Raw genomic sequence first — 24299 nt, forward strand, 5'->3', positions numbered from 1 at the left:
CAATATTTTGAAATCTGAGATAAAAATCTGTTCTGTTCATCTCCCAGGCAAGCATTCTTTTCCCTTGTCTTATTCAATTGCTATCAGCCTGTTATCAATTTTTCCAACTTTTTTCTCTGTCTGGTCTCCTTTTTTTTCTATTTTTTGAAATCTTCATTCTTCATCATCATTTGTTGTATGTTCTCTATTTTCTCATCTGTTTTCCCTATTCTCTCTTCTATTCTTTCTATTCTATCTTCCAAACATTTCCCTTGTTCTTGTATTGCTTGCATTATCATTTGTAACGTGGTCTCCTTTTCCTTCTCCCTCTCTTTCTCTTTCTCCTGCTGTAACACGGTGTGAATTGACCTCTGACCAGCTGGGCTTAGGGAGGAGGAGGTAGGGATTGATGAGCCTGACCAGCTGGGCTCAGGAGGAAAAGGTAGGGATTGATGAGCCTGAAGCTGCTGTTTTCCTCATCTCTAGTTGGTTGTCCTCAATAGGTATCTGCTAACAACGCCAAGACCAATTTTCTTCAGGTTCTTCTCTACCTTAAACCAATTGTAAATGAGAAGAAAAAGTAAAAGAGGAAAAAGAAGAAAACAAACAGGGGGAAAAATTTGTTCATCCCAGGGAGCCAAAAATACTAATATTAAAAAAAGAAAAAGAAAATTTTACTTCTGAGATAGAGAAGCAAAATGTTCAAAAATAAAAAATCCTCTAATAGTAATCCAAGAAAAAGGAGAAAAAGCAGCTATGATAATAAAAAAAATAAAAAGTATATAGTTTTAAAACATATAGTTTTAAAAGGAAAAAAGAAAAAAAAGCAAAAGCAAAAAAAAAAAATCCAACAATGAGGCAAGTGTCAATTCAGAAGAAACAGGGAAAAAAACAAGGCCCAGAATGAGTGCTAGCCACTAAAAGAAAAATCAGTTGTAATTTAAAAATAAGTCACAAAACAAATCACAGCCACCATGCAATGTCCAAGGCATCACAATCAAAATTTCAACAAGATATAATCCAAGGCCACAGTAGTCTTTTCTCTTCCAACTTCAATCTCCAGCTGTTTAAGTTGTTTTACAAGAGAAGCACCTGTTAAAACAATTCTTATTCAGTGCTCTGCTCTCTGTCTTCTCTTAATATAAACAGCTTGTGGCTAAAAGGATTTTCTCAGCAATTTGTTTTTTCAGTCCCTTCAAAAAAAAAAGATTTTTAAAGCCTCTAGATGGCAGTGTTGTTTTGTTTTATTTTACTTTTACTTTCACTACCTTGCTATATTGTAGTCAAAAAGGTTTCTAATAAAAGATTCCCTTTTAAAAGAGGGAAGAAAAAAGAAAAAGTTCCAAGACTATCTTTAAGGTAAATGTTAAGAAATGTCTTCTTAAGTTGTTATTATAAAATCCAGTCCAGTTAAAAATTTAGTCCTTGTTAAGTTACAGTAAAATAATTCTAAATGATTTTAACAGTTTAAGACAGGTTCGATTTTGCCGCTTATTTACTCTTCTGTCTTCTATCTTCTTAAAATCTTTTCTCCTTAGGGTGCTCTCTCATTCTTTATCAGAAAAAAAATTAATGATCTCACCCAGAGCCGACACACTTTCTTTCCCTTTCTTCTTCCGTTCCAGAGCTGTCCTGACCTTGAAGCAGCTTTCAATGGCCACTTTCCTCTGCAGCCAGATTAGAGAGCTTTTCCTGCATCAACCAGGGACTTTGCGGTGTCCCTGGGATCAGCAGGATGCACTCTCCTCGACCACCATCTCTATGGGACGGTTTGGGTCCAAGCTGCGGGGATATCAATGCCACCCCGGGAGCACCAGAATCATTCATTGTCTCATTGTGATGTCAGCCCTGCCCTCCTGGAATGTGCATTCCACACTGTTCTAACTCCACAAACAAAGTTTGCACGTGAACAAGATGCTGCTCCAGAGATTCTCCAGGTTGCAGACTGGCTCTGTATAACTTTCTTGATAATTATACAATATTGCATGCAGACACACTCATGTGCACACTTCTTAACTTCAGCCAGACCTCTTTTGCAGTCTTTAAATCAGCTACATTGATAAACTGTTTATCTTCTAAACTTAAGATGACATAAGCCATTGCTTTATCATGCTGCCTCTGATCTGCAGCAGCTAATGGTGCTTGGGGTGGGTTTTCCACAATATCCCACAGTTTTTTTAGCTTTTCCATCTTTGCAGCCCAAATTATATAATTTTTCTGATCCAAATGAGGTAGAGAGGTCTCCTTAATTTTCTCAGCCATCCTGCAAAGCCATCTCTGTCTTGTAAACACTGGTAGTCTCTCTCAGCTTAAATTACAATGCAGTCTTTTTGTGTGTTCTTAGGGCTGGCTGGGCCCATGACCTTGAAATGGACCTGGGCAAAGTTAAAGCCGTACTATATTGGCAGCCTCCTTGCACCCAGAAACAACTTCAAAGCTTCCTGAGCTTTGCAAATTTTACTGGCAGTTCATTCCTGCATTTGCTGAGGTAGCCTTCCCACATACAGAGCTATTAAAAAAGGGGGACCAACCCCAACCCCAACCAACCTCTGAACTGGACACTTGAATGTCAATAAGCTTATGACTGACAAGGGTGTTGTCATCAGAATAAGTCTCACTCTCCTCTGGTGGGGTCAGAGTTCTCAGCTCCTCCTGGGCAGGAGGAGCAAACTCAACAACCTCCGCCCCCCCTTCAGTACTGCTTCACGATTCTTCTCTGGCTGCTTCTCAGGCTTCCTGCCCCCAGTGGTTACTGGCTTGGAGCTTGGTTTGGCAAGGCAATCAACTGCTTGGTGCCCCTCCTTACTGCACTTGAACCATGCCATGAACATCAGTTTGGGTGCTGGCTAAACTTTGGCAGCTTTCGGGGCTTCTTTAGGGGCAGGGGGAGGGCTTGCCCCAGCTGCAGTTTCCACAGTGCCAGTCTCTGGCCAGGTCAACTTCCACCTCATCTGCCAACACATACCAGCACTGGAGTTCTTGAGTGCCCCACAGCAGCATTGATAGATTTCATCATTAAGGCCATCTTTGTAGCATTCCATCAGGACTTCTGGGGGCCAGCCAGTGATATGGCAGTCCAGCTCACAAAACTCCTGGGTGTATTCTGCCAATGACCTCCCCGGGTGATGGTTTTCATTCTGATCCTAGCCTTGCATTCAGCTAGGGGGTCCTCAAACCACCGGCGAAGCATCATCATAAACTGGTCATAATCTCTTAGCTGGGGAGCCTTATCATTATGAAGAGTGACCAACAGTCTGATGCAGCCCCTTCCAGGGCTATGGTGACACTTCTCACTTTGGCTGCCTCTGATCCTAAGTCTTCTCCATTCTCTTACATAAGATTCCAGACTTGGGCTAGAAGGAATCCAGGGCTTTGGGATCCCCTGTGTATTTTACTCCCAGCAGAGAACCTTAGGAATTCAGGGCCTCCGGGGGATGCCCCCCTCCCCACCAGGAGGTCCTGGGCTGCAGTAGCAGTTGTTGTCAGGGCAGCAGCTGCCAATAATGCCCCCTGTGGAGCAACAGGGGCCATCACTGGGATTGCAGCGACTGCGGCTTCCCCTGTTGCCAGGCTCTGTGCGCTAGCCGAGCATGCTTCTATGTGAGGGCCTCCTGAGCTGTTGATTGCTTCATGCAGTAGTTGCAGGGCATGGGTCTCTAGGAGGTCCTCTTTGTCAGATTCTGGCAGGGCAGTCACCCCTGGTGGATGTTTCTCAGGGTCTTCCATGCGTCCTATGCCCAGTAACCTGACTCAGACTGGAATCTCAAGTTGCAGCTCCTCTAGCCATTCTGTTTCCTCATGGCACCAATGTGGCTGTGGGGAGGTCAACCCCAGGGCTCTGGACTCTTCCTGGTCGCTCCCATGGGTCGACATTGTGTGCTCACCCCTTCAGTAGACTGGAGTCTCTGGGTTGGCTAATAAAGCAGATCTTGCCTAATGTCAGACCTGCCTCCATTCAAAACCGAAGAAAGAAAAAACCCCTACTCCATGAAATGATAGCAGCGAAAGCAAGGCAAGATCTGATTCAAAATATGATAAAGTTACATATTGAAAGTTTCCCCTAATCCCTCCCCCCGGGGTCCAGCACTGAGGGTCCAATCAACATCCAGTATGATGTTGTGTGAAGCTCATTTTCAGGTATTTCATCCCTTTGGAGTCCTAGGTTGGCTGGCCTTGACAAGGTGTAAACAACTCCACTCAGCAGTGCAATAATTCTTGAGAGCAAACCTCCCTTTCAGTTCATCACACCGGCTCACTTCCCCAACCCAAATGCCATGCCCCTCCCCCCATTACTATGGCAGCCAATAGGAAGCATACAGCAAGGTCAAACCCCAAGCTGAAGATCCAGCTGACACAATCTTTCTTGAGGCTGGCCAGGAACAGGAACTTGATGGCTGACCTAAAAGCCTTCACCTCTGACAGCTGACTGGATGTTGTGCTCTCAGAAATAAACCTTACCTCAGGTTCAAGCACTTGCCTGTTTATTTTATTCCCAGCTTGAAATGAGGCAAGATTTCCTTCTTAAGAGTATTTTGAGATATATCCATAAAAACAAATGCTAGAGGCTTACAGATAGTAAAGTCCCTCCTGGTTTTTTTTTCTTATTGGAGTTCTAATATATAACAATAGACATAGTTCTCCACTTACAAACATTCATTCAACATTCAAAATTACTACTAGGCTGAATGAAGGGATGGATAGCAATAGCACTTAGACTTGTATACCACTTTACAGTGCTTTACAGCTCTCTCTAAGCGGTTTACAGAATTAGCATATCTGGCTCCTCATTTTACCAACCTCAAAAGGATAGAAAGCTGAGTCAAACTTGAACCTGGTGAGTTTTGAACTGCCAAATCCAACTGCTGCAATATCCCTGTAGTCACATGATCAAAATTTGGGTGCTTAGCAACTATCCTTATAACTATAGGAGTGCTGCAATTCCCAGATACACAGACCTTGGGCTGGGAGGCATCAACCAGCTATGTCTAGCAGCATAGGGATTCCCCCAACCCATTCCCAAGAAGCCTCGCCTTCTCCCTTCCTCCTGCTGCTGGAAGGCCTCCATTGATTAGGCACCATGGCAAGTGAAAACCTGCCACACATTAGAAGACATTGGCCAGATACTTCTCTTGTGAACCTTCTCCCACCACCACCATTGTGCCAGTTAATAAGTTTCAAATGAGTTAATTTTAAAATAACAGAGTTTAAATTAGAGAGAAATTAAACCATTTCTGTCCTTTCAACACAAGGTTTGAACATATAAAATGTTAATTATATAACCTAAAAATAACTGTTTTTAGGAACCACCCACAAAGCAAACTACTTGTTTTACACAGTTGCCTTTCCAACAAGCCCCATTTTGATCCTGTTTTATAAAATCAGAACTTAAGATATTAATTATGTAAACTCTCCATTTCTTTCTGAATGGAATTCAAAAACTGCAGATTCCATAGACATGGTTCAAAACAGGGTTTATGCCAACTGCTTAGTGATATCAACAAAAAGGGCCACCAATTTATACCACGTGAAGCTAAAAAAATAAAATTCAACTCTTTTCGCTTAAAAGTTTCTTCTATATTATCCATTTACACAAACTTTATAGTATACAATTATACTATAAAAACCAGATTGTTCCTTAGTTAGTCCACATAGAAAAGTTAGGAATGTATGTCAAGATCTCAGGGATAGAGTATTGTTCTTGATTAGTACAATCCCTCAAATTCTATAAAAGTAAGAACATATCTTCAAAAATAAAATAAAAAAGAACCAGGAGGGCATATAAATCTCCAAGCAGGAAGATAACCATAGCTCTCTGAAGTCAACCTGAACATGAGGTACAATTAGGCCTTGACTTACAAAGTTTGTTTAATGACCATTCAAAGTTATTGTGATGACCTGGGGCATGGCATAAAGGCAACACAGTCAGATAATCAGTAGGAGTCCCTTTTTTTAGCTCCAACTTTCTCCCCAATGTCCTGGTTACCTTCTGGCTGGAGAAAAACTCTCCCAGGAATAGCCTTTGGCTGCAGAGAATCAAGCCCAAAATGTGGTCAACAAAAACTGTAACTAAAAGTCCAATCAAGGCAAAATGAGGTAATTAGTCCAGCAGGGCAGGAGCAAGAATTCCAGACATGAAGGCATGGCAATAACTCAACACAATTGGGAAGACACCAGGAACACAGATAATCAAAGTCAACTCAAGATAAACTCACTTTTGCTCCTAGCAGCTGCCACACTCAGCATGCATTTATTTTAAACTCTCTTCCCAGCTGTGGCTAATGAAGGGAATCAGGGCCCTTTCCTCCCCCATAAGCCATGCAACCCATGTTGCTCTCTTCTCCGTTCCTCCCTGCATGCCCTAGGATGATGAGGGGGTGGGCCTGGGTCTTCCTCTGAACTCCCTCTCCCTTTTTCTATCTCTCTCCCCTGCTCTGCTCAGCCAGACTTTGGCCTTCCCCAGTTTCCTTCACAGCCAACGGAGCCACACTCCTACTCCCTGTCAGCTGTTCATCTTCCTCCTTGGATTCAGACTCCGACAGGGGCATGACAGTTTTGATGGTACTAAAAAAAGTGACATGACCATTTTTTGTACTTATGACCTTTCCAGCATCCCCATGAACATCTGATCAAAATTCAGATGTTTGGCAATTGATTCATACTTATGACCATTGCTGTGTCCTAAAATCGTGTGATCACTTTTCTGACAAGCACATTCAATGGGAAAGCTAGATTCACTTAACAACTGGGTTATTAACTTATCAACTGCAGTGATTCACTTAACAACTGAGGCAAGAAAGGTCATAAAATGGAGCAAAATTCACTTAACAAATGTCTTACTGAACAACAGAAATTTTGGGCTCAGTTGTGGTTATAATTTGAGGACTACCTGTATTTTTTTCAGATATATACACAATTTAGCTAGGCCCAGTGGCACAAGGACCTCCTGCCTCCTGCATTTATTTTATTTATAAATGTTTATATGTTATATTTTCCCTTGTGTGTCCTATTCATTTCTGTTCCTAAATGCACTTTATTTACTTCTGAAGATTTGGATGTAGAGATTTAATAAGGTATTTTTTCATAAAACTTCCCCATATGCAAATTACATAGTTGTCCTTATATTTCAATATTGGCAACTATATTGTATTTATGTAGCTTGGGAAGGAAAATCCAAAGCAACGTTCTTTCTAGTTTTCCTAGACTTATTCTGAAAGCAGAATTCCTTTATAGAATGGCTATGAATTTTCCAAACCTGCTGGCAACCATAACTGTTTTCTGAAATAGTTCAATTATTGCAAATAGAGATGCAAGAAAATATAATGTAATAAAATCATTGTAAAAAGTAGAACTCAATAGTGCACCCTACCCTGTCATTTCTTTTCTAATTACTATCTACTAAGAGGATGTTTATAAGAATAAAGTGCTGAATATAAAAGGATTTTTCTATAAGAAATTTAAAACGTAGAACATTCAGACCAAATGCTACATTCTGGATTTAACACAGGAAAAGGTGGAGTTTGTACAAGAGAACAAATAAATCAAAATTTGTTTCAGACAACATTTCCTGCAATCAGTTCACTATTATTCTTCTATGCTACTTTCTGGGAATTGATTGTTTATATCCAGTTCTGGCACTTTCAGCAGGTACATGTTTTTATGGAAAGCTCCCATCTCTTGGGCTGTCATGTTTACATTCCATACAGGGAAATCTGGAACTGCCTTTAACCAAAAATCTTCCATGAGTTTTTTTCCAGTGAACCACCACTCCTAGGAAATATGAAAAGTTGGACAATTGATCAGAAAGTGACGAGGGAGCAAATAATTATACTTATTTAATTCAGAATGGAAGGTTTTGTGGTATGGTAATGTTTCATTTCCAGAGAGGAATCACTTATTAATTTACCTTCCAATATGCTATGTACTGCACCTTATTCTAGGATATAGTCTTCCTTTTCTCCATACTAAGGGTTTCCGTCCCTCAGCTCCATTATCATGAGATCCCTGCCCTGCCTTGCATAGGAGACAAGTGACATTATTTTTTCAAAAGAAAAATGCAGTCAAAATTCAGCCAGCTGCCAGTAGATGGCTCTAGAATTCACAGGAGCATAAAGAGGTGCCTTACAAAAATATGAAACTTCACCTTCTCAATTGTTGTTCACAATAATTGACAGCCAGTCAGTGGATTTTTAACCTATTCTGTGGGGCAACCTATTCTTCAAAATACCTCAGGGCAAGAGAAGAAGTAACAGATAGAAACTTATCAAAGAGAAAGAGAGATCCACTTAGAACTAAGGAAAAATTCCTGGCAATGAAAACAATTAATCAGTGGAACAGCTTGCCTTCAGAAGCTGTGGTTGCTCCAACATTGGAGATTTTTAAGAAGAGATTGGACAGCCATTTCCCTGGAATGATATAGGCCTGGGGTGTCAAACTCAAGGCCCACAGGGAGGATCCAACCCACAGGTTGCTTAGATCTGGTCCACGGACCCACCCTGGAAAGAGTAAAGGACCGGCCCATGGTGTCTCTGCTAGCAAAAATGGGCTTCTGAGCTCCGTTTCTGGCTGAGACAGCCTCCTGTAACCCTCTGTCAGTGAAAATGGAGCTCTGGAGGCTGTGGCAGAGGGTTGCAGGAGGCCATCACAGCCGAAAATGGAGTTTGGGAGCCTGTTTTCACTGGCAGAGCACTGAGGCCACCACAGCTGACATGAGTGACGTTGAGCTGGCCATGGGCCCTGGCCACCCCCTCCAAGGTCAAACACAACCCTGATGTGGCCCTCAATGAAATTGAGTTTGACACCCTGGGTATGGGGTCCCCTGCTTGAGTAGGGAATTGGACTAGAAAACCTCCAAGTTTTCTTCCAAGTTGAAATATAGTCTAATTGTCAATCAAACTTTTAAACAGGACTAATTTCCTCTTTTAAAAAATGAATATATCTATATCTATTCACATACACACGCACACACACACATACATATAGATTTAATATTCTGAAAGATTGTAAATGATAGGCTTATATGCTGTAAAATGTTCTATCTCTGACTTGTAATAAGTTTTAAAGTAATACCTTGCTAATCTCTAGCCAGGATCTCTCCAAACGATTCCCATAGATATCACTACTGTAGAATCCCTTCTCAATAAAGTTTTGGCTGAGTTCATCATTTCCAAGCATCAGCTGGACATAGGCCTTCAGGTGGTAAACCCTGGAATAGTACACTGGGCTTATAGAACACTGGTTCATTATCTGATCCAAATTCTATTAAAAACAATGAATAATCATGTCAGAGTGTTGGATGTGTAACCAGAGACATAAAGATAATTTCTGAAGAAAAAGTCAAAACAAAATAAACAGAAAACATTGCAATTTTATTTTCAATGTTTGTAGAATGTCAGTTCCTAAGATTACAATAGGCTTACTGAAAATAAATAAATAAACAAACAAACAAACAAACAAACAAATAAATAATACCAGTTTTTCTGAGGAAACCACCACTGCAACTATTTTTGAAATGTCTATATTTTGAGAAGAGGAGGAAAAAAACAAAGCACAAGACAGGGTCAGAAGCTGCTTTACTCACTCATTTACGCCATTCTCTACATAAAGAAACTGGTGAATCTAAATGCTTGAAGCACTGCAGAGAGTAGCTGGCTGGCTGGCAGATACATAATTCTAGTTTCCTTACATCTCTTAAACAGACTGCCATGTTCTTTCACAGGTGACATGGTTTTGCAATTTGCACTGTTTTTGGTCTACATATAGAAAGGTATGCAGATATATTTTTCTTTTCTGAACACATTTTGATTTTTTTTTCCTGGAAGTTTTTGAGATTTAAAATGCTTAATTAAATTTACACGAAAAAAAATACTCTGAAATCTTTTGCTTAGATTTATACATGTTTTTAACCTACTTAATGAGAGTTTGCTTCCATTTGAATGGAATCTGAATCTGACATACTGATTTTGAATACTTAGGAGTCAAGGTGCTCCATCCTATGACAATATGTAAAAAGAGAGTTAAAATACTTAGGACATTTAATTCGCGAAAGAAGTAGAAAAATAACATTTGAAAGAATTGAAGGAATAGTAACTCAACCCTTGCATGAAACAAAGAAGGAGTTGAGAAAATTTCTAGGATTGACTGGATAGTGTAGGCTGTGAATAGATAATTATGCTGTTTTGAATAAAGACTGATATGCAAAGAGCCTAGTGTTACACACATAAAGGAATGGCTTTGAGGGTTTTAACTCAGAAGTGGGGAGGAAAGAGATAGTCAGTGGCATTTTGGTCTAAAATGTTAGACACTGACATATTCAAGGATTTTGAAATATGAGAGTATGCTTATGGAACAAAATGATTTAGTATTAACTACTGATATTTGCTTGAATTGAGCCAGGATGATCAGATATTGGTGCTGAGAAGGGGTTAATTTATTTATAGATGGGAAGAGAAAGTGGTAGAAGGTAAGAGAAGGAGTTTTTGGTAAAAACTAGAAAGTTAAGTTGGTCTGTACAGTGTCAGGACTCTGACATGCACCTCCATTCAAATCATGTCTCTAGCCGCATTGCTCAGTGTCACACAGACTTGTGAAGTATATGCCTTAAATCAAGTTTTGAATTCCTTTGATGCTTGAGGCAATAATTGAGCTGACTTGGAAGCCAGGATGGCAATGGCAGAAGGAACCGAATGTTTAATGTTAGCTGAGAAGAAGTTAGAGAAAGTGTGAGCAGTAGAAAGTGGAGGAGGTAAATGGATAATACCTGATGGAAGGCAAATGTTGATTTTGGAAGTACTACATCAGGGTAGTCATTGGGGAGGCTAAGGTATGATGTGACTTGTTTGTAGAAGGTTATGGATGCTATGGATTGTGACAAATATGTGAAAAATGCATAGTATGTAAGAGTTAGTAAACAAGTTTTACACACAAGGGAGGGTAATTTTAGTGTGAGTTCATTTCAATATGAGTTGATTTTATTAAACTACCTCAAGTGGGGACACTTACATATTTATTGGTGCTAATGGGTCGCTTGACTGGATGGGTTGAGGCTTATTCAGCCATGAGAGCCACTGCAGCAGTAGTCACCAAAATTATATTGGAATAGATTATACCTAAATATGGACCATTGAAACAGCAGTCCAAGCTAAAGACAAAGGGTGGAACACTACACATGTGTAAAAGGACCAGTGGAAGAACTTAAAGGGTAGAAAGTGATTCCTGGAGAAGACCCGCTGAGAATAAAGATGCTCAAAAATGGACGTGGTCATTGTGGTATGAATGGGTTTTGTTTGTGCTTTTTCTTGTTGCAGGAGTAGCAACTTTTTGGTCTTTCTGGCCTGAGTGTTGGCCTCTCTTATTCCATCTGAAGATCCCAAAAGAAGCTGTGCAACTTCGCACTCTACAGATTGTGTTGCTTCTGTGATTGTAATTGTATCACTGAATGTTGTTGTTGTTGTGATTGTGAACTGATACACAACTGTGAGGAATAGTGGGACACTGTGATTGTGGAAATGTGCAAAGGTTTACTTCCATATAAACTATATATTGGGGCATTGAATCAGATCAACTTGAATTGAATACAGTAAATCTAAAAGATAGTGATATCATAAACCCTGAAGATATAGAATGGGTTGATTTAATGCAATGGTTCATTCATCATAATTTGGGAATAATTTTCTTATGCATAGGGCATGGCTTGTTGGTCACATGATGGGCTGGGCATGGCTTGGTGGTCACATGACTGGCTGGGCGTGGCCAACTCAATGTCACTCACATCAAGGGGTGCCTCACCTGGCCACTTCCCTCCCAGCCATTCCTTGTCATACCTAGCCTCAACTTATCTATAGTTCTGTAAAAATGTTGTTCACCTTTTTTGACTTTATCTACATACTATAGATATACTTTCATGGACCACTGAAAGGAGGAAATGCTTTGCCCAAGAGGGCAACAGGCTTTTAAAGGGGCTGCCAGAAAGAAGGGGGGCAATGTATTTTCCAAAGAAGCAGAAGGCAAAACAAGAAGCAATGGATGGAAACTGAACAAAGAGAGAAGCAATCTAAAACTAAGAAGAAACTTCCTGACAGTGAGAACAATTAACCAGTAGACCTACTTGTCTCCAGAAGTTCTGGGTGCTCCAACACTGGGGGTTTTAAAGAAAAGACTGGACAGCCATTTCTCTGAAATGGTATAGGGTTCCCCCCAAGATTCCTTCTAAGTGTTATTCTGACACCTTTCCCAGGACGTCCACTCAGATCCAAAATGTGGCTGTGATAGTTGATCAGAGTTCCTCTGTTTTTTATATGCAACAGTTTTAGCATTTAGGATAGAGGTCTCCAAACTTGGTAACTTTAAGACTTGTGGATTTCAACTCCCAGAATTCCTCAGCCAGCTCTGCTGCTTGGAGAATTCTGGGAGTTGAAGTACACAAGTCTTAAAGTTGCCAAGTTTGGGCACCTCTAGTTTAGGATCAGAGCTAAGTTAGTTGTTTTTCTATTAATACATAATCCTTTAAAGGGCTCTCCTGCATGGTCTAATTCAGAGGTCCCCAATCTTTCTGGCACCAGGGACTGGTTTCATAGAAGATAATTTTACCATGGACCTGAGTGTGTGTGTGTGTGTGTGTGTGTGTGATGGAGAGAGAGAGAGAGAGAGGGTGGAGGGAGAGAGAAAAGTATACAGTTTGGGAAAGAAGCACAAACAGAAGTGGTAAATTAAATAGTGGGTGGGCCGCACATGGAGTAAAATAAGTGTGGGATTGTTACTTAAAGCCTGCCACCAGATGATATTGCTCCAGTCCAGAGGAAAATCAGAATAAACACGTAGGGAAGACCTCACTAGAAAGGGCTTTATTTTGCTCCTGGAGAAAATCAGAATAAAGAACTGGAAAAGCCTTCACAGGAAGAGGCTTTTTTGTTCTGCTCTGGAAGAAAATTAGAAGACACAGAGAAATCTTCACTAGAAGAAGCTGTCTGCTTTTGCTCCAGAGGAAACCCCAATCAAAGACCCGGGAAAGCAGAAAGAGGGTAAATAACCACCACCTGCACTTTTCAATGGTTCAGCACAGTGATTCTCTTCCAGATTAGACCTGTGACTTTTTTTCTAAGAAAGTGGGAAGAAAGGGGGAAGGGGAGAAGAGACAATTCTTACTCATCCTTCCAGCAAAACAAACCGAAGATCCAGCAAGTTGAGGAAGTACTGACAAAACCATTCAAAAGAGAGAAGGAGGGGTAAGGGGAGAGGCACAGAGAGAGAGAGAGACTCGTCAGCAGTCTTGGTGCAAACGAGAGAGGGGTTCCCTTGGAGACCCAGCACTTAAGGTGTCATTCCCACACACACACATACCTTGTTTCCCTCCAACAAAGCTTTGGGAAAGCACTTGGTTGCAAGTTGGGCTGCTGCGTTTGTCTTGCAAACATGAACAGGAAGGGAATGCAAGCCCAGTTGCAATGCTGGGAGAAGGAGAGGAGGAAGGAAGAAGAGGTAGCAGGAGAAACAGGAAGCAGGATGAGGATGAGGCAGAATCAGGCATAGCAGAAGGAGGAGGAGGAGGAAAGACCTGGAACTCAGTTGTTGCAAGCCAAATGCAAGCCCAGCTGCCGGAGAACCTTTGCAATTTGCATGTATCAGCCTTACTGTTTGAGGGCAGAAACAAACTGAATGAAGCTCTTACATGCCAGCTGATGGGAGGGAGAGCAGGCAGCCCTTGAGTGAGAGAGGCAAACTAATCACCTAATTGAACAGCCCGTTCTCTGCCCTAATCACCAGCTGGGTGGATGTGGCCAGGAATGTGTAACAGGCAGTACTCCTCCTGCACCCCCCAAAGCAAAAAGGGGCCGTTTTTAGAACAACAAGCCTCCCTGAAGCCTCAGGAGACCCAAAACGGCATTCTGGGGGAGAGCACAGGGGGACCCCCATCCCCCCTGCTGGCATGCCCTCCCCCCCCCACCATTTTGGGTCTCCTGAGGTGATTATTTTGTCTCTCCCTGGAGCTTTAGAAGACCCAAAACGGCAAGGGGGGGTGCCCCTTCTGCACCCCCTGTGCCCCCCCGCCCCATTTCCGGCTTTGCAAGCCTCCCTACACTTACCTGGGAGCCAGAACCAGGTGCATGGCGACTTCTGGGAGGGGCGGGGAGGGGTGGTCTTCTGAACTACCGGTTCACCGAACTGGATGTACAATTAACATCTGGTTCGCCCAAACTGGCCCGAACCGGTAGAATCCCACCCCTGGTTTCATTCTTTTAATCCAGTGCATAGTGTCTGCTACCCCTCCCAATACACCCTCAAGTATCATGGTTCTCCAGACCGTCCCCATTAAATATATTCCCCTACTCCACCATTGACTGGACACATCCTGTCCTAATAGAAAAGGGAGAAATGAAGGGACATAATAGCAGAATAGGTAGAATTAGTGGGACATAATAATAACTTGCTACTTTGCTTCTGTAAGAATTGCTTTGCTCCTGTAAGAATTAAAATTGCCTCTGCCACTTGCTTCTAACAGTGATCTAACTCCTGCCATCTTTTTTTTTTTTTTTTGTATAACTCATTACCTGGAGCAGGAATGTGTCATAGCTTGGCAGGGTTACACCAGGCAAATACCTGTGTTGCTAAGCACCCAGTACCCCTGTTTCTTGCTACATGGCTAATGCAGGGCTACAAGGAAGGCATGGACTAGGGGGGCAGAATTGGGTACTAAACTGATGTCTCTGAAGGTATAAAAGGACACCATACCTTCCCCAAGGTGTGGCTTTTTGCTGCATGCTTTTTATCTGTATGTTGTGGAATAGTCTATCCAGCTCTTTATACAAATGAAATATGTTATTTTTCCAAGCCTCTTCTTGGGTCTCTCTTTCTCTCTCTTTGGCATTCTGGTGACTCAAGTACATTTTGGGACCTTACACAAGGAAATGTCCTAAATCAGTGGTTGCCAACCAGTGGGCCAAGGACCACTGGTGGTCTGCGAGAAAATTTTGGTGGTCTGCAGAGAAATGTCACCCCCAAAGCACCCCCAAAGCAATTAATCCAGGCTGCGTGGGAACACAAGGCTGCACCACTCACATGGTCCACAGGAACATAAGGCTTGTGTCACTTGCATTGCGAACAACATGAGGTAGTGAGGGGACGGGGGAAAGGGCAGAGGGGGGAACTTGCCCCACTCACCCCAAGCGCCTCACCTGGCCACCAGGCTACTTCTTTCTTCTGCTTTTGGCTGCACACAAGGAAAGCAGCAGAAGTCTTTCTTTCACTCTCCCAAACTTCACCAGAAATGAGTCTTTGGGACCCTACAAGGTATCCTGCTCCAAGAGGCTGCGCTGGTGTGACAAGTTGAGACTCATTTTTGGTGGAGTTTGGGGAAGAGAGAGAAAGACTTCTGCTGCTTCTGCTGCTTTCCTTGCATGAAGCCAAAAGTCTCTCTCTCTCTCTCTCTCTCTCCCCCTGAGAACGGAGCTTGAGATGGTAAAGATTGATCGATCGGTAGAACAATGGGGTGGGGAATTTTCCTGCAGACTTTTCTGGGATTTTCCCAGGGCCTCTGGTCCATGGGATTTAAAATTATGAATTTGGTGGTCCCTGAGGTCCAAAAGGTTAGTGGCCCCTGTCCTAGATCATGCCCACAGAGAAAAAATTCTTTCGGAAAAGGGACAAAACACTATTTTGAAAGGTGGAATATCCAGATATAAGCTACATTTGGGCTGGGGACCAGATGTAGATAATGTAATGAGGATATTATTTAAAAATTAAAGATGCAGAGCATCTTTGTGCCAGGGTTAAAAGAAACCCTGAGTTGTTATGTGACCTTGGAATGAAAATGCAACGTTTATGTCTCTCCAAAGATTTGTGGACTACATTAGCTAGCATTCTTCATCATTGGCCATGGTAACTGACGCTGTTGAATGCTGGAATACAGAACATATATAAGACCATACATTGGAAGTCTCATTTAACCTGCACAACACCTTAAACTGTTGTAATTTACTCAAAGGATCACAATAATGATATAGTTAATGATGGCTGTAAATTATGAAGTTATACTTCATATGTAGAAAACTAAGTTATAAAAATTATAGTTGCATAAAGAATTCTCTGGTAAATTGAGAGACAAAAAGGACAAATATAAAGAAAAGGAAAGACAGACACAACTAAAACAGAATTGAAAAATAAGAAAAAAGTCAAGGAAACAATCATTCCACTAATGGAAAAAGAAGGCAAGGAGATAATGGATAGGAGGAAAAAAGCAGAAATGCTTAAAATTCATTTTTTGTGAAAGAATGTTTTATACAAAAGGATGAAACTGATGTGATTTCAGAACCACTGAAATACATCTTTCAAAGTTCTTAGAGCAGGGGTGGATTTCTACCGGTTCTGTCTACCTCTGTAGAACCAGTAGCTCTGAAGAGCAGCAGACATAGAACTGGTTCTATGTCTGCTGATGTTTTTGCCCACCCACCCACCTGGGCTCTTACCTGATCTTTATTTCCTGATTTTTCAACTTCAGCTGCCAAATGAGGCACAGCTGCAGTTTAAAAAGCAGGAAAAGAGGGCTGTTTCAAAGGCTGCTTCTCTGCACTCAGCGTGCTGATGACGATTTACAGGCGACAATTACAGCTGCCCGCTTGCAGCGTGTAGGGAAACACATCATAAATCACCGAACCTCGTAAATCCCGAACCAGTAGTTAACCCTGTTGTATCCCACCCCTGTCTTAGAGCACTGGGGAACTGTCAGAGGACTGGAAAAGAGCTGATGTGGTTCCCACATCTTCAAAAAAAGGTTAAAAAATAGATGTAGGAAATTACAGACCAATCATCTCGGAAGATCTTGGAAAAGATAATCAAGCAACAAATCTGTGAACACCAGTAGCCAACATGGTTCATCAAAAAACAAATCATGCCAAACAAATGTTATTGCATTTTTCAACAAAGTGAATTAGTAAATAAATTAATGGACCAGCAAAATCTGTGGATATAGTATACTTAGATTTCTGTAAAGCATTTGATGAAGTAGATAATAACCTACTTCTTAGGAAGCTAGAAAAATGTGAGTTAGCATCACCACCAGATGGATTCGTATTGACTGACAATTCATACTCAACCTGTAGTCTTCAATGGAGAGACTACATCCACATGGAGAGAAGGAAGTAATGGGGTACCCCAAGGTTTCATTTTAGGCCCAGTACTCTTCAATATTTTCATAAACAATCTAGACAAGGAAATAGAAGGGGAACTCATCAGGACACTAACCTGGCAGGAATAGCCAACACCCCAGAAGACAAGCTCAAGATCCAAAAAAGACCTTGGCAAACGTGAACAAAAAACCTATCTAAAAAATGAAATTCAACATAAATAAATGTAAGGTTTTGCAATTAGACAAGAAAAACCAACTTTATAGCTATAGGCTAGGTGAATCTTGGCTTAATGCCAGTAACTGTGAGAGGGATCTTGAAGTCATAGTGGACAATCACTTATATGAGCCAACAGTGTGTGGCAGCAGCCAAAAGAACCAATGCAATCTGGCTGCATTAATAGAAGGATAGAACCAAGATCATATGTAGTTCTAGTACTGGTTTGCAAAGCCTTAGCAAGACCACACTTAGAATATTCATCCACTTCTGATCACCACAATATAAAAAAGATGTCAAGACTCTAGAAAGAGTGCAGACAAGAGGAGCAAGAATGATTAGGGGGCTGGAGACTAAAACCGACAGTTTCAGGAATTAGGTATGGCTAGTCTAGTGAAAGGGGAGAGATGATAGCATGGTTCCAATATTTGAAGGGCTCCTACAAAGACAGGGGAGGGGTGGTTAAACTATTTTCCAAAGCACCAAAAGGCAAGGCAAGAAACAGTGGGTGGCAATAATCAAGGAGAGAAGCAATTTAGAACTAAGGAAAAAAAATAGTTCCATCCAATCAAAAGAGCAATCAACTATTGAAATATCTTGCCTTCAGAAGTTGTGAATGCTCCATAAATGGAGGCTTTCAAAAAGAGACTGGACAACCATTTGTCTGCAATGGTATAAGTCTCCTGCTTGAGCAGGGTATTGGATTAGAAGACCTTCAAGTCTAGACTACAAAACTTCCAACTCTTTTGTTCTATGTTCTATGCAGATGAGGTGATAGAAAGGGAACTCATCAAATTTACAGAGTGGGAGGTATAGCCAACACTTTAGAAGATAAGACCATACTTGGAATACTGCATCTAGTTCTGGTCATTCTGATAGAGAAAAGATGTTGAGACTCTAGAAAGAATGCAGAAAAGAGGAAGAATTAGGAGTCTGGGGGCTAATGAATGATTAGGGATGTCTTATCTAGCAAAAAGGATTAGGGATAACATGATAGCAATCTTTCAATACCTGCGGGGGTATCACAAAGAAGAGGGGGCCAATCTATTCTCCAAAGCACCCAGGGACAGGACGAGGAATAATGGATGGAAGGTTATTAAAGAGAGATCCAAGCTAGAATTAAAAAGAAATTTTCTGAGAGTGAAAAAAATTAATTAGATGGCCTCCAGAACTTGTGGGTGCTATATCACTAGAGATTTTCAAGAAGAGAATGATAATCATGTGTCCAGAATAAATAGGAGGTTGGACACATGAATGTCTAGAAAACTTCTAAAGTCCATTCCAACTCTGTTATTCTATGTTCTAAAATGAAATACAGAAGATACAGACAGCAAGGAGCAGTTTATTAGCAGTACCCTTTCGGGAAATAAATCAAAACCCTTGTCCCCTGTTCACCCTAGAGTTACCTTTGAGCTATAAAGTCTTTATCCAGCAGATATTCAATAGAAAGAGCTTTCCCAATCTTTTGATTCAGATATACTGGATTTTTAAAAAAGATATTATCATAATTTGGATTCTAGCACTATACAAATAGGAAAGCCAAATAAATAAATTACCAGGATCACAAGCCATCCCAATTCCTTCCTTAGATTATAGAACCACTGTCACCATAAAGGCTAAAACCAGCTTATAAGGTAAAGATCATAATAGGCATAATAAGACTCTTATATTCTTTTTTGTCACCAAAAAAGGCATCAGGTCTTATTTTGGGGGATGTCATCCACTGACTCACTTGTGTGTGTTATCCCTGGCCTTCTTTTCACTGTCAGAGGTCTTCAGGAACTTCTGTGGCTGGCAAGGCTTTCCTGAAGGCCTCTGCAGCAGATAAAAGAGCTCCGGATCAATCCAGAGCTATGTAATCAGCTGCAGAGGCCTTCAGGAAGGCTGCTGGCTGCAGAAGAAATGGGGCAGGAAGGCAGGTGTCAGGATGCGCAAGACCTGGCTGCAGCTGTCTGAAGGTAAGTAGTAAGGCAACTCCACCCCCGCCATCCCCACCCTAGCTTAATTTTTACCCATGCATCCTGGAGTGGGTGGGGTCTTAATTGGGGCTTATTTTGGAGTAGGGCTTGTATTGGTCACACATGTAAAAATCAAGCTAGGACTGACTTTGGGGTAGGTGATATTTTTGGGGAAACGTGGTATATATTAAAATCCAATTTTGTGGGTTTTAGAAGAAGTATTGGAAATAATTATTTTTAGTTATCCTAAGCCAAACTTCTTGTTGCTGTTAAAATAATAATGCTTATCATTTAATATCTGCTAAGTAAAACAAAAAAGGAGATTTTAGGTGAAATTAGAAACTGATTATGAAAATAGAGGGCTGATTTGACAGTTCACTGTTTGTGCTTGCTAGAAATTGCTAAATAAGTAAATAAATTTCTGCATACCCATCTCTGAATTCCTCACCTTTGTTATCCTGTTATGCATCTCACGAACTTTGTCAGGCCTCTCTTCTATATATTTTCTTAATAACAGAGTCTCACACTCCACCAACTTACAGAATCCATGGTTAGAACAGAGTGAAGCACTTGTTCTCCTCAACAACCGCCTTGCTTTTTCAAATGGTATTATGAATTTATCCCATTGCTGAAGTCTGGCAAACCTAGATGATAAACTCACATGTTAGGTAGAAGGAGAGTCAGCCCTTCTCTAGTGATATATATAGAAACATGAGTTTTCAGAATGAAAGGACATCAAGGTCAAAAATGTATGATATTTTTATACTCTCCACTCCTTCCATATTTAAGGTAGTTTAGAAATCTATTTATTTTCTCAAAAAACAAACATGTTGGAAAAAGAGAAATGGATGATGGAAATTAATAGGAATGTGGTTTATAAGATTGAGCATTAGAATTACAACATTAGTCTTGGCAACATTAGTCTTTGGAAATCCACTATAGATTTTTTTTTGTCATACAATACAAAAAGTTCCAGCTGACTCAATTATTCATTTAATTAAATTCAGTTAAACAACTTACTATCAGATGACAAGAATTAATTTGGTGTGCAACAGTGGCTAGTAGATTGAAGGTGTGTAATTGATTATTTGGCAATTCATGACTTTAAAAAAACCACATGAAATAAGTGGGGTACATGTAGAGAATTAATTTCTTTTCTATATCAACCCTTTATTACTTTTTCACAGAAAATCCCATTTCTGTTACAGTTTAAAATATGTTTCACTAATCATTGCTCAGATCAGAGAAAGATTCAGATACACACATCCATAGAGAACAGTGCAGTCTCCTACAGTAACACTGAGTTCCAGTAAGCCATGGATCAACCTATACATTTCTATCTTACAACATAAAAAGGAAAAACTATAATGTCATATAACAGCATTACAAAAAATTAAAGTTACCAAATTGCCAGAGAAGAATACAAGCTCAACATGATGTTGTTCTGAGACATAAGTATGCAGTTTGTTTCATTAGCGAGAATAAAATCCTGGCAGTACTTAAATGGCTTAAAACAAAATCCTAGGGGGAAAAAAAGCATTATTAAGCATGTATTGCTGGCTATGATTCCAGTGAAAGTTGAACATCTCCAAATGTTCAATAGCACAGAGTAGATAACATATATCAACATTAGTAACAGTGCATCACTTGAAGAAAAACTCAGTGGAACAACTCTTTGTTCATGGAATCTAGTAATACTGTATGCTTAGCAAATATCAGCAGATCTGCAATGCCTTTTTGGCAATATGTTAATATCTCTGGGCATATAGAGAAAGAAGCATATTTAGAATTGGGATCTTGATAATAGGCCAGAAAAAAGTAACAATTAAATATATAAAGCTGCATTGTTGGGGCCTAAGCATGGCTGAAAATTATCTTGCATCATTCTTTATTTTATAGCCCCTTTTAACCTGAACATACTCAATCTTGAAGAGGTTAAAATTGTGCCCAATAAAACTATTACTTGGTTTGACCCTAGGATAACAACACTAGTAGGCCAGATACAAAAAGTCAAAGATCAAAAAAGAGAAAGGGATAAAAATGCTATGTTTTTTTAATGAGGCCTGACAAGTTTTCAAGGTTTGCTCTTGAAAAATATATGTCACAATATTTGGATCTGATTAATAAAGCTTTTCTTCTCTGATACTTGGAACTTTTTGTCTTTCTTTCTGCTCCTGGATCAAGTGGAAATTCTGCAAGAGACCCTAATTTGCCATGAGCGTGAAAAGAGAGAATTTCTTATAGGATGACAGTATCTCATACTGGTGTTCTTTTATTTTCAAAATATTTCTGATGGTAATCACTTTGGCTAATTTGTTAATGTTAAAATGAACTTTTTTGACCTTTGTATATTTTCACAAAGTCCTTAATATTAAAATAATATGTAACTTTACTATTAAAGTTACATATTTAGGTGATACTTCATTTGAAATTGTATTTCCCAAGTTCATCCTGTGTCTAAGAAATAAAGCTTTCAATCTCAACTCCTGGTATATATGGATTATATGGATATGACCAAGACTTGGCCACATTACTGACTATTGGGTGAAACTTGTTAGCAGGTGATTGTGAAGGCTAACAAGTTACAATTTGGATTCCTTAACAGATTTTTTTCTGATTATATGTTACTGTTAACATTGATAGTGATTTACCTTCTAGGGTTATGTGGAATATTTAATAATGTAAATTACACTTAATTTTAGTGATGGTATAAGTGATTGTGTAGACTTTAAAATTTTTAGAACTCTGAACAAGAGAGTTCAGAGATTAGGGTAAATTGATAAAGCACAAAGGCAGCTCCCAAGTAGTAATTTTTAGGGTTTCATGAAGCAGCCCACTTCATGGAATCTCCTAGGTGCGGATTCCTAGAGCAATCTGTTTTGGAGCACAGCCTCATTTCTACATTTTCCCTTTAAGTCAGTCCACTGAAATCAGTACTGTTTAATTCTGAGTAAATATCTATAGCCGTCATTCTGTGAGATATGACAGGTCTTTTCACAGATTATTGCTTTTCAGATTTAAAAAAGATCTTCTATTACACTATAACCTTGTTTCCATTCTTCAGTTCATTGTATAACTTTTTATTCTTTTTTATCATTTTATTATGTTATTGTTTGTCTTTTAATTATTGTACAGACAACATTTTGTTGAAAGGTAGATATAATTGTTTTTAATTTGTTTTTTTATTTTAAACATGCATTTTAGATACTGTTTAAAGGACTTACCAGCATAAAGTATAATGTTCAGACAGCCTGAAATGAAGAGGGACTGTCCAATAATATTGTCATCTCGAAAGGTGAGATCTTCTAGGCAACTTAACACTTGCACAGAATCTTGATATCTAAGAAGAAGCAGGAGGAAACATGTCTATGCAGATGTAAGAAGCTGGTTTCCAAAAGGTTTGTGTCCATTTGTTGTGAAATCTTGGTAGTGTGTGTGTGTGTGTGTGTGCCTGAGGATGACAGTAGTGTAAGCATTATATATAAACATGAACCCTCTAACAACTAATTAATTGTTATTGGTAGGATTTGTGATTTGTGCTGGGAATCAAACCAAAACACATGACATGGACAGCTATATATATTTGGCAACTAAATAAATAAAATATATTAGCAAAATTGTTCATTCACATATAGGTTTATTTTTTTCTATATGTATGTAATGTAAGTATGTAAAAACATTCTCTTATGCATGACTTATATATGTAGTTTATATTATAGACATATTTGCATGGGTGTTGAAATATTTCATGTACATTATCCACAATTTAAGCAACATAAGAAATGTATTTCAACGAAGACTTATTTGGCTTGGACTAGTATGTTGATGTAACATACCAGGAAGGAATAGCGGCAAAGCCCAAAGTGGGCAAAACACATCCCAACAGTATGTGTCTTGTTTGTATATGCCTGGAATCACATTAAAACACACCAAGAGTGAATACTCCTTCACTATAATGAAACTTAAAACAGCTCCCACTGATGTCAGTGAAAACTATTTTGAAGTTTCACTGCAGAGTGGGGTGAAATTTTGAAGAAAGGTTGCTAAAATAGAGGCTCTTTCCTATACACAGACACACTTTTTCACTGAGAAGTTAAAATACTTTGACGCCCATTAAGATTTAAGCCCTTGCTTTTCCTGACCTAGTGCCTACCATCCCTGTCCTATTGTCCCCATTTATTTGTACCTATTTCCTGTATTCTTACTCATGTTTATACTTATATCTATCACCTTGTAAGCGATTGACAAATCAAATAAATAAAATAAATAAATCCTAGTTACTGAAGCTTGGGAAAAAGAAAGAGATGACTCCACCACCAGATGGATTTGAAATTGACTGACCAACCACACTCAGCAGGTAATCTTCAATGCAACTACATTGACAGGTGAAATATGAAGTGGGGTATCTTAAGGTTCTGTCTTCAATCCAGTGCTCTTCAACATCTTCATAAATGATTTAGATGATGGGATAGAAGGGGAACTAATCAAACTTGCAGATGACGCCAAGCTGGGTGGAATAGCCAACACTTTAGAAGATAGGCTCAGGACCCAGAATGATCTTGGTTTGAACACTGGGCTCCATCCAATAAGATGTAGGTCAGTGGTGAGAAAAGTAAGGTCCTATGTTTAGGCAGGAAAAACCAAATGCATAGGTTATAAAATAAACAGCCCCTGGCTTAACAGTGGTAATTGTGATGGGGATCTAGGTGTTTTAGTGGAGTACCACTTAATTATGAGCTAGCAATGTGCTGCAACTGCTAGGATGCATCAACAGAGTGATAGTGTCAAGGCAATCAGAAAATTGCATCTAGTTCTGGTCATGATACAAAAAAAGAGACCCTGAAATGTGTGCAGAGAAGAGCAACAATCATGATTAAGTGTCTGATAAAGGGGTGGGATTCAAAGTTTTTTACTGCTGGTTCTGTGGGCATGGCTTGGTGGGTGGGATGTGGCTTGGTGGGCATGGCAGGGGAAGGATACTGCAAAATTCCCATTCCCTCCCCACTCCTGGAGGAAGGTTACTGCAAAATCC

At 40.0% G+C, this 24299-nt stretch overlaps 1 protein-coding gene across 1 annotated transcript in view; it reads right to left on the bottom strand.

Annotated features, from left to right (window-relative positions):
* Positions 1 to 7361: 7361 nt before the first annotated feature.
* ADCY10 (adenylate cyclase 10) overlaps positions 7362 to 24299 on the bottom strand; it is a 178465-nt gene continuing 161527 nt past the window's right edge. The window contains 5 exon segments of the mRNA XM_087958990.1: positions 7362 to 7746; positions 9046 to 9234; positions 19716 to 19911; positions 20671 to 20788; positions 22492 to 22607. Of these exon segments, the coding sequence (XP_087815116.1) occupies positions 7561 to 7746; positions 9046 to 9234; positions 19716 to 19911; positions 20671 to 20788; positions 22492 to 22607 (805 nt within the window). The 3' untranslated portion in view covers positions 7362 to 7560.

The sequence above is a fragment of the Notechis scutatus genome, chromosome 3, assembly GCF_049901735.1.
Source record: "Notechis scutatus isolate UNSWTSFEM ecotype Mainland chromosome 3, rNotScu1.2, whole genome shotgun sequence".
NCBI classification, from domain to species: domain Eukaryota; kingdom Metazoa; phylum Chordata; class Lepidosauria; order Squamata; family Elapidae; genus Notechis; species Notechis scutatus.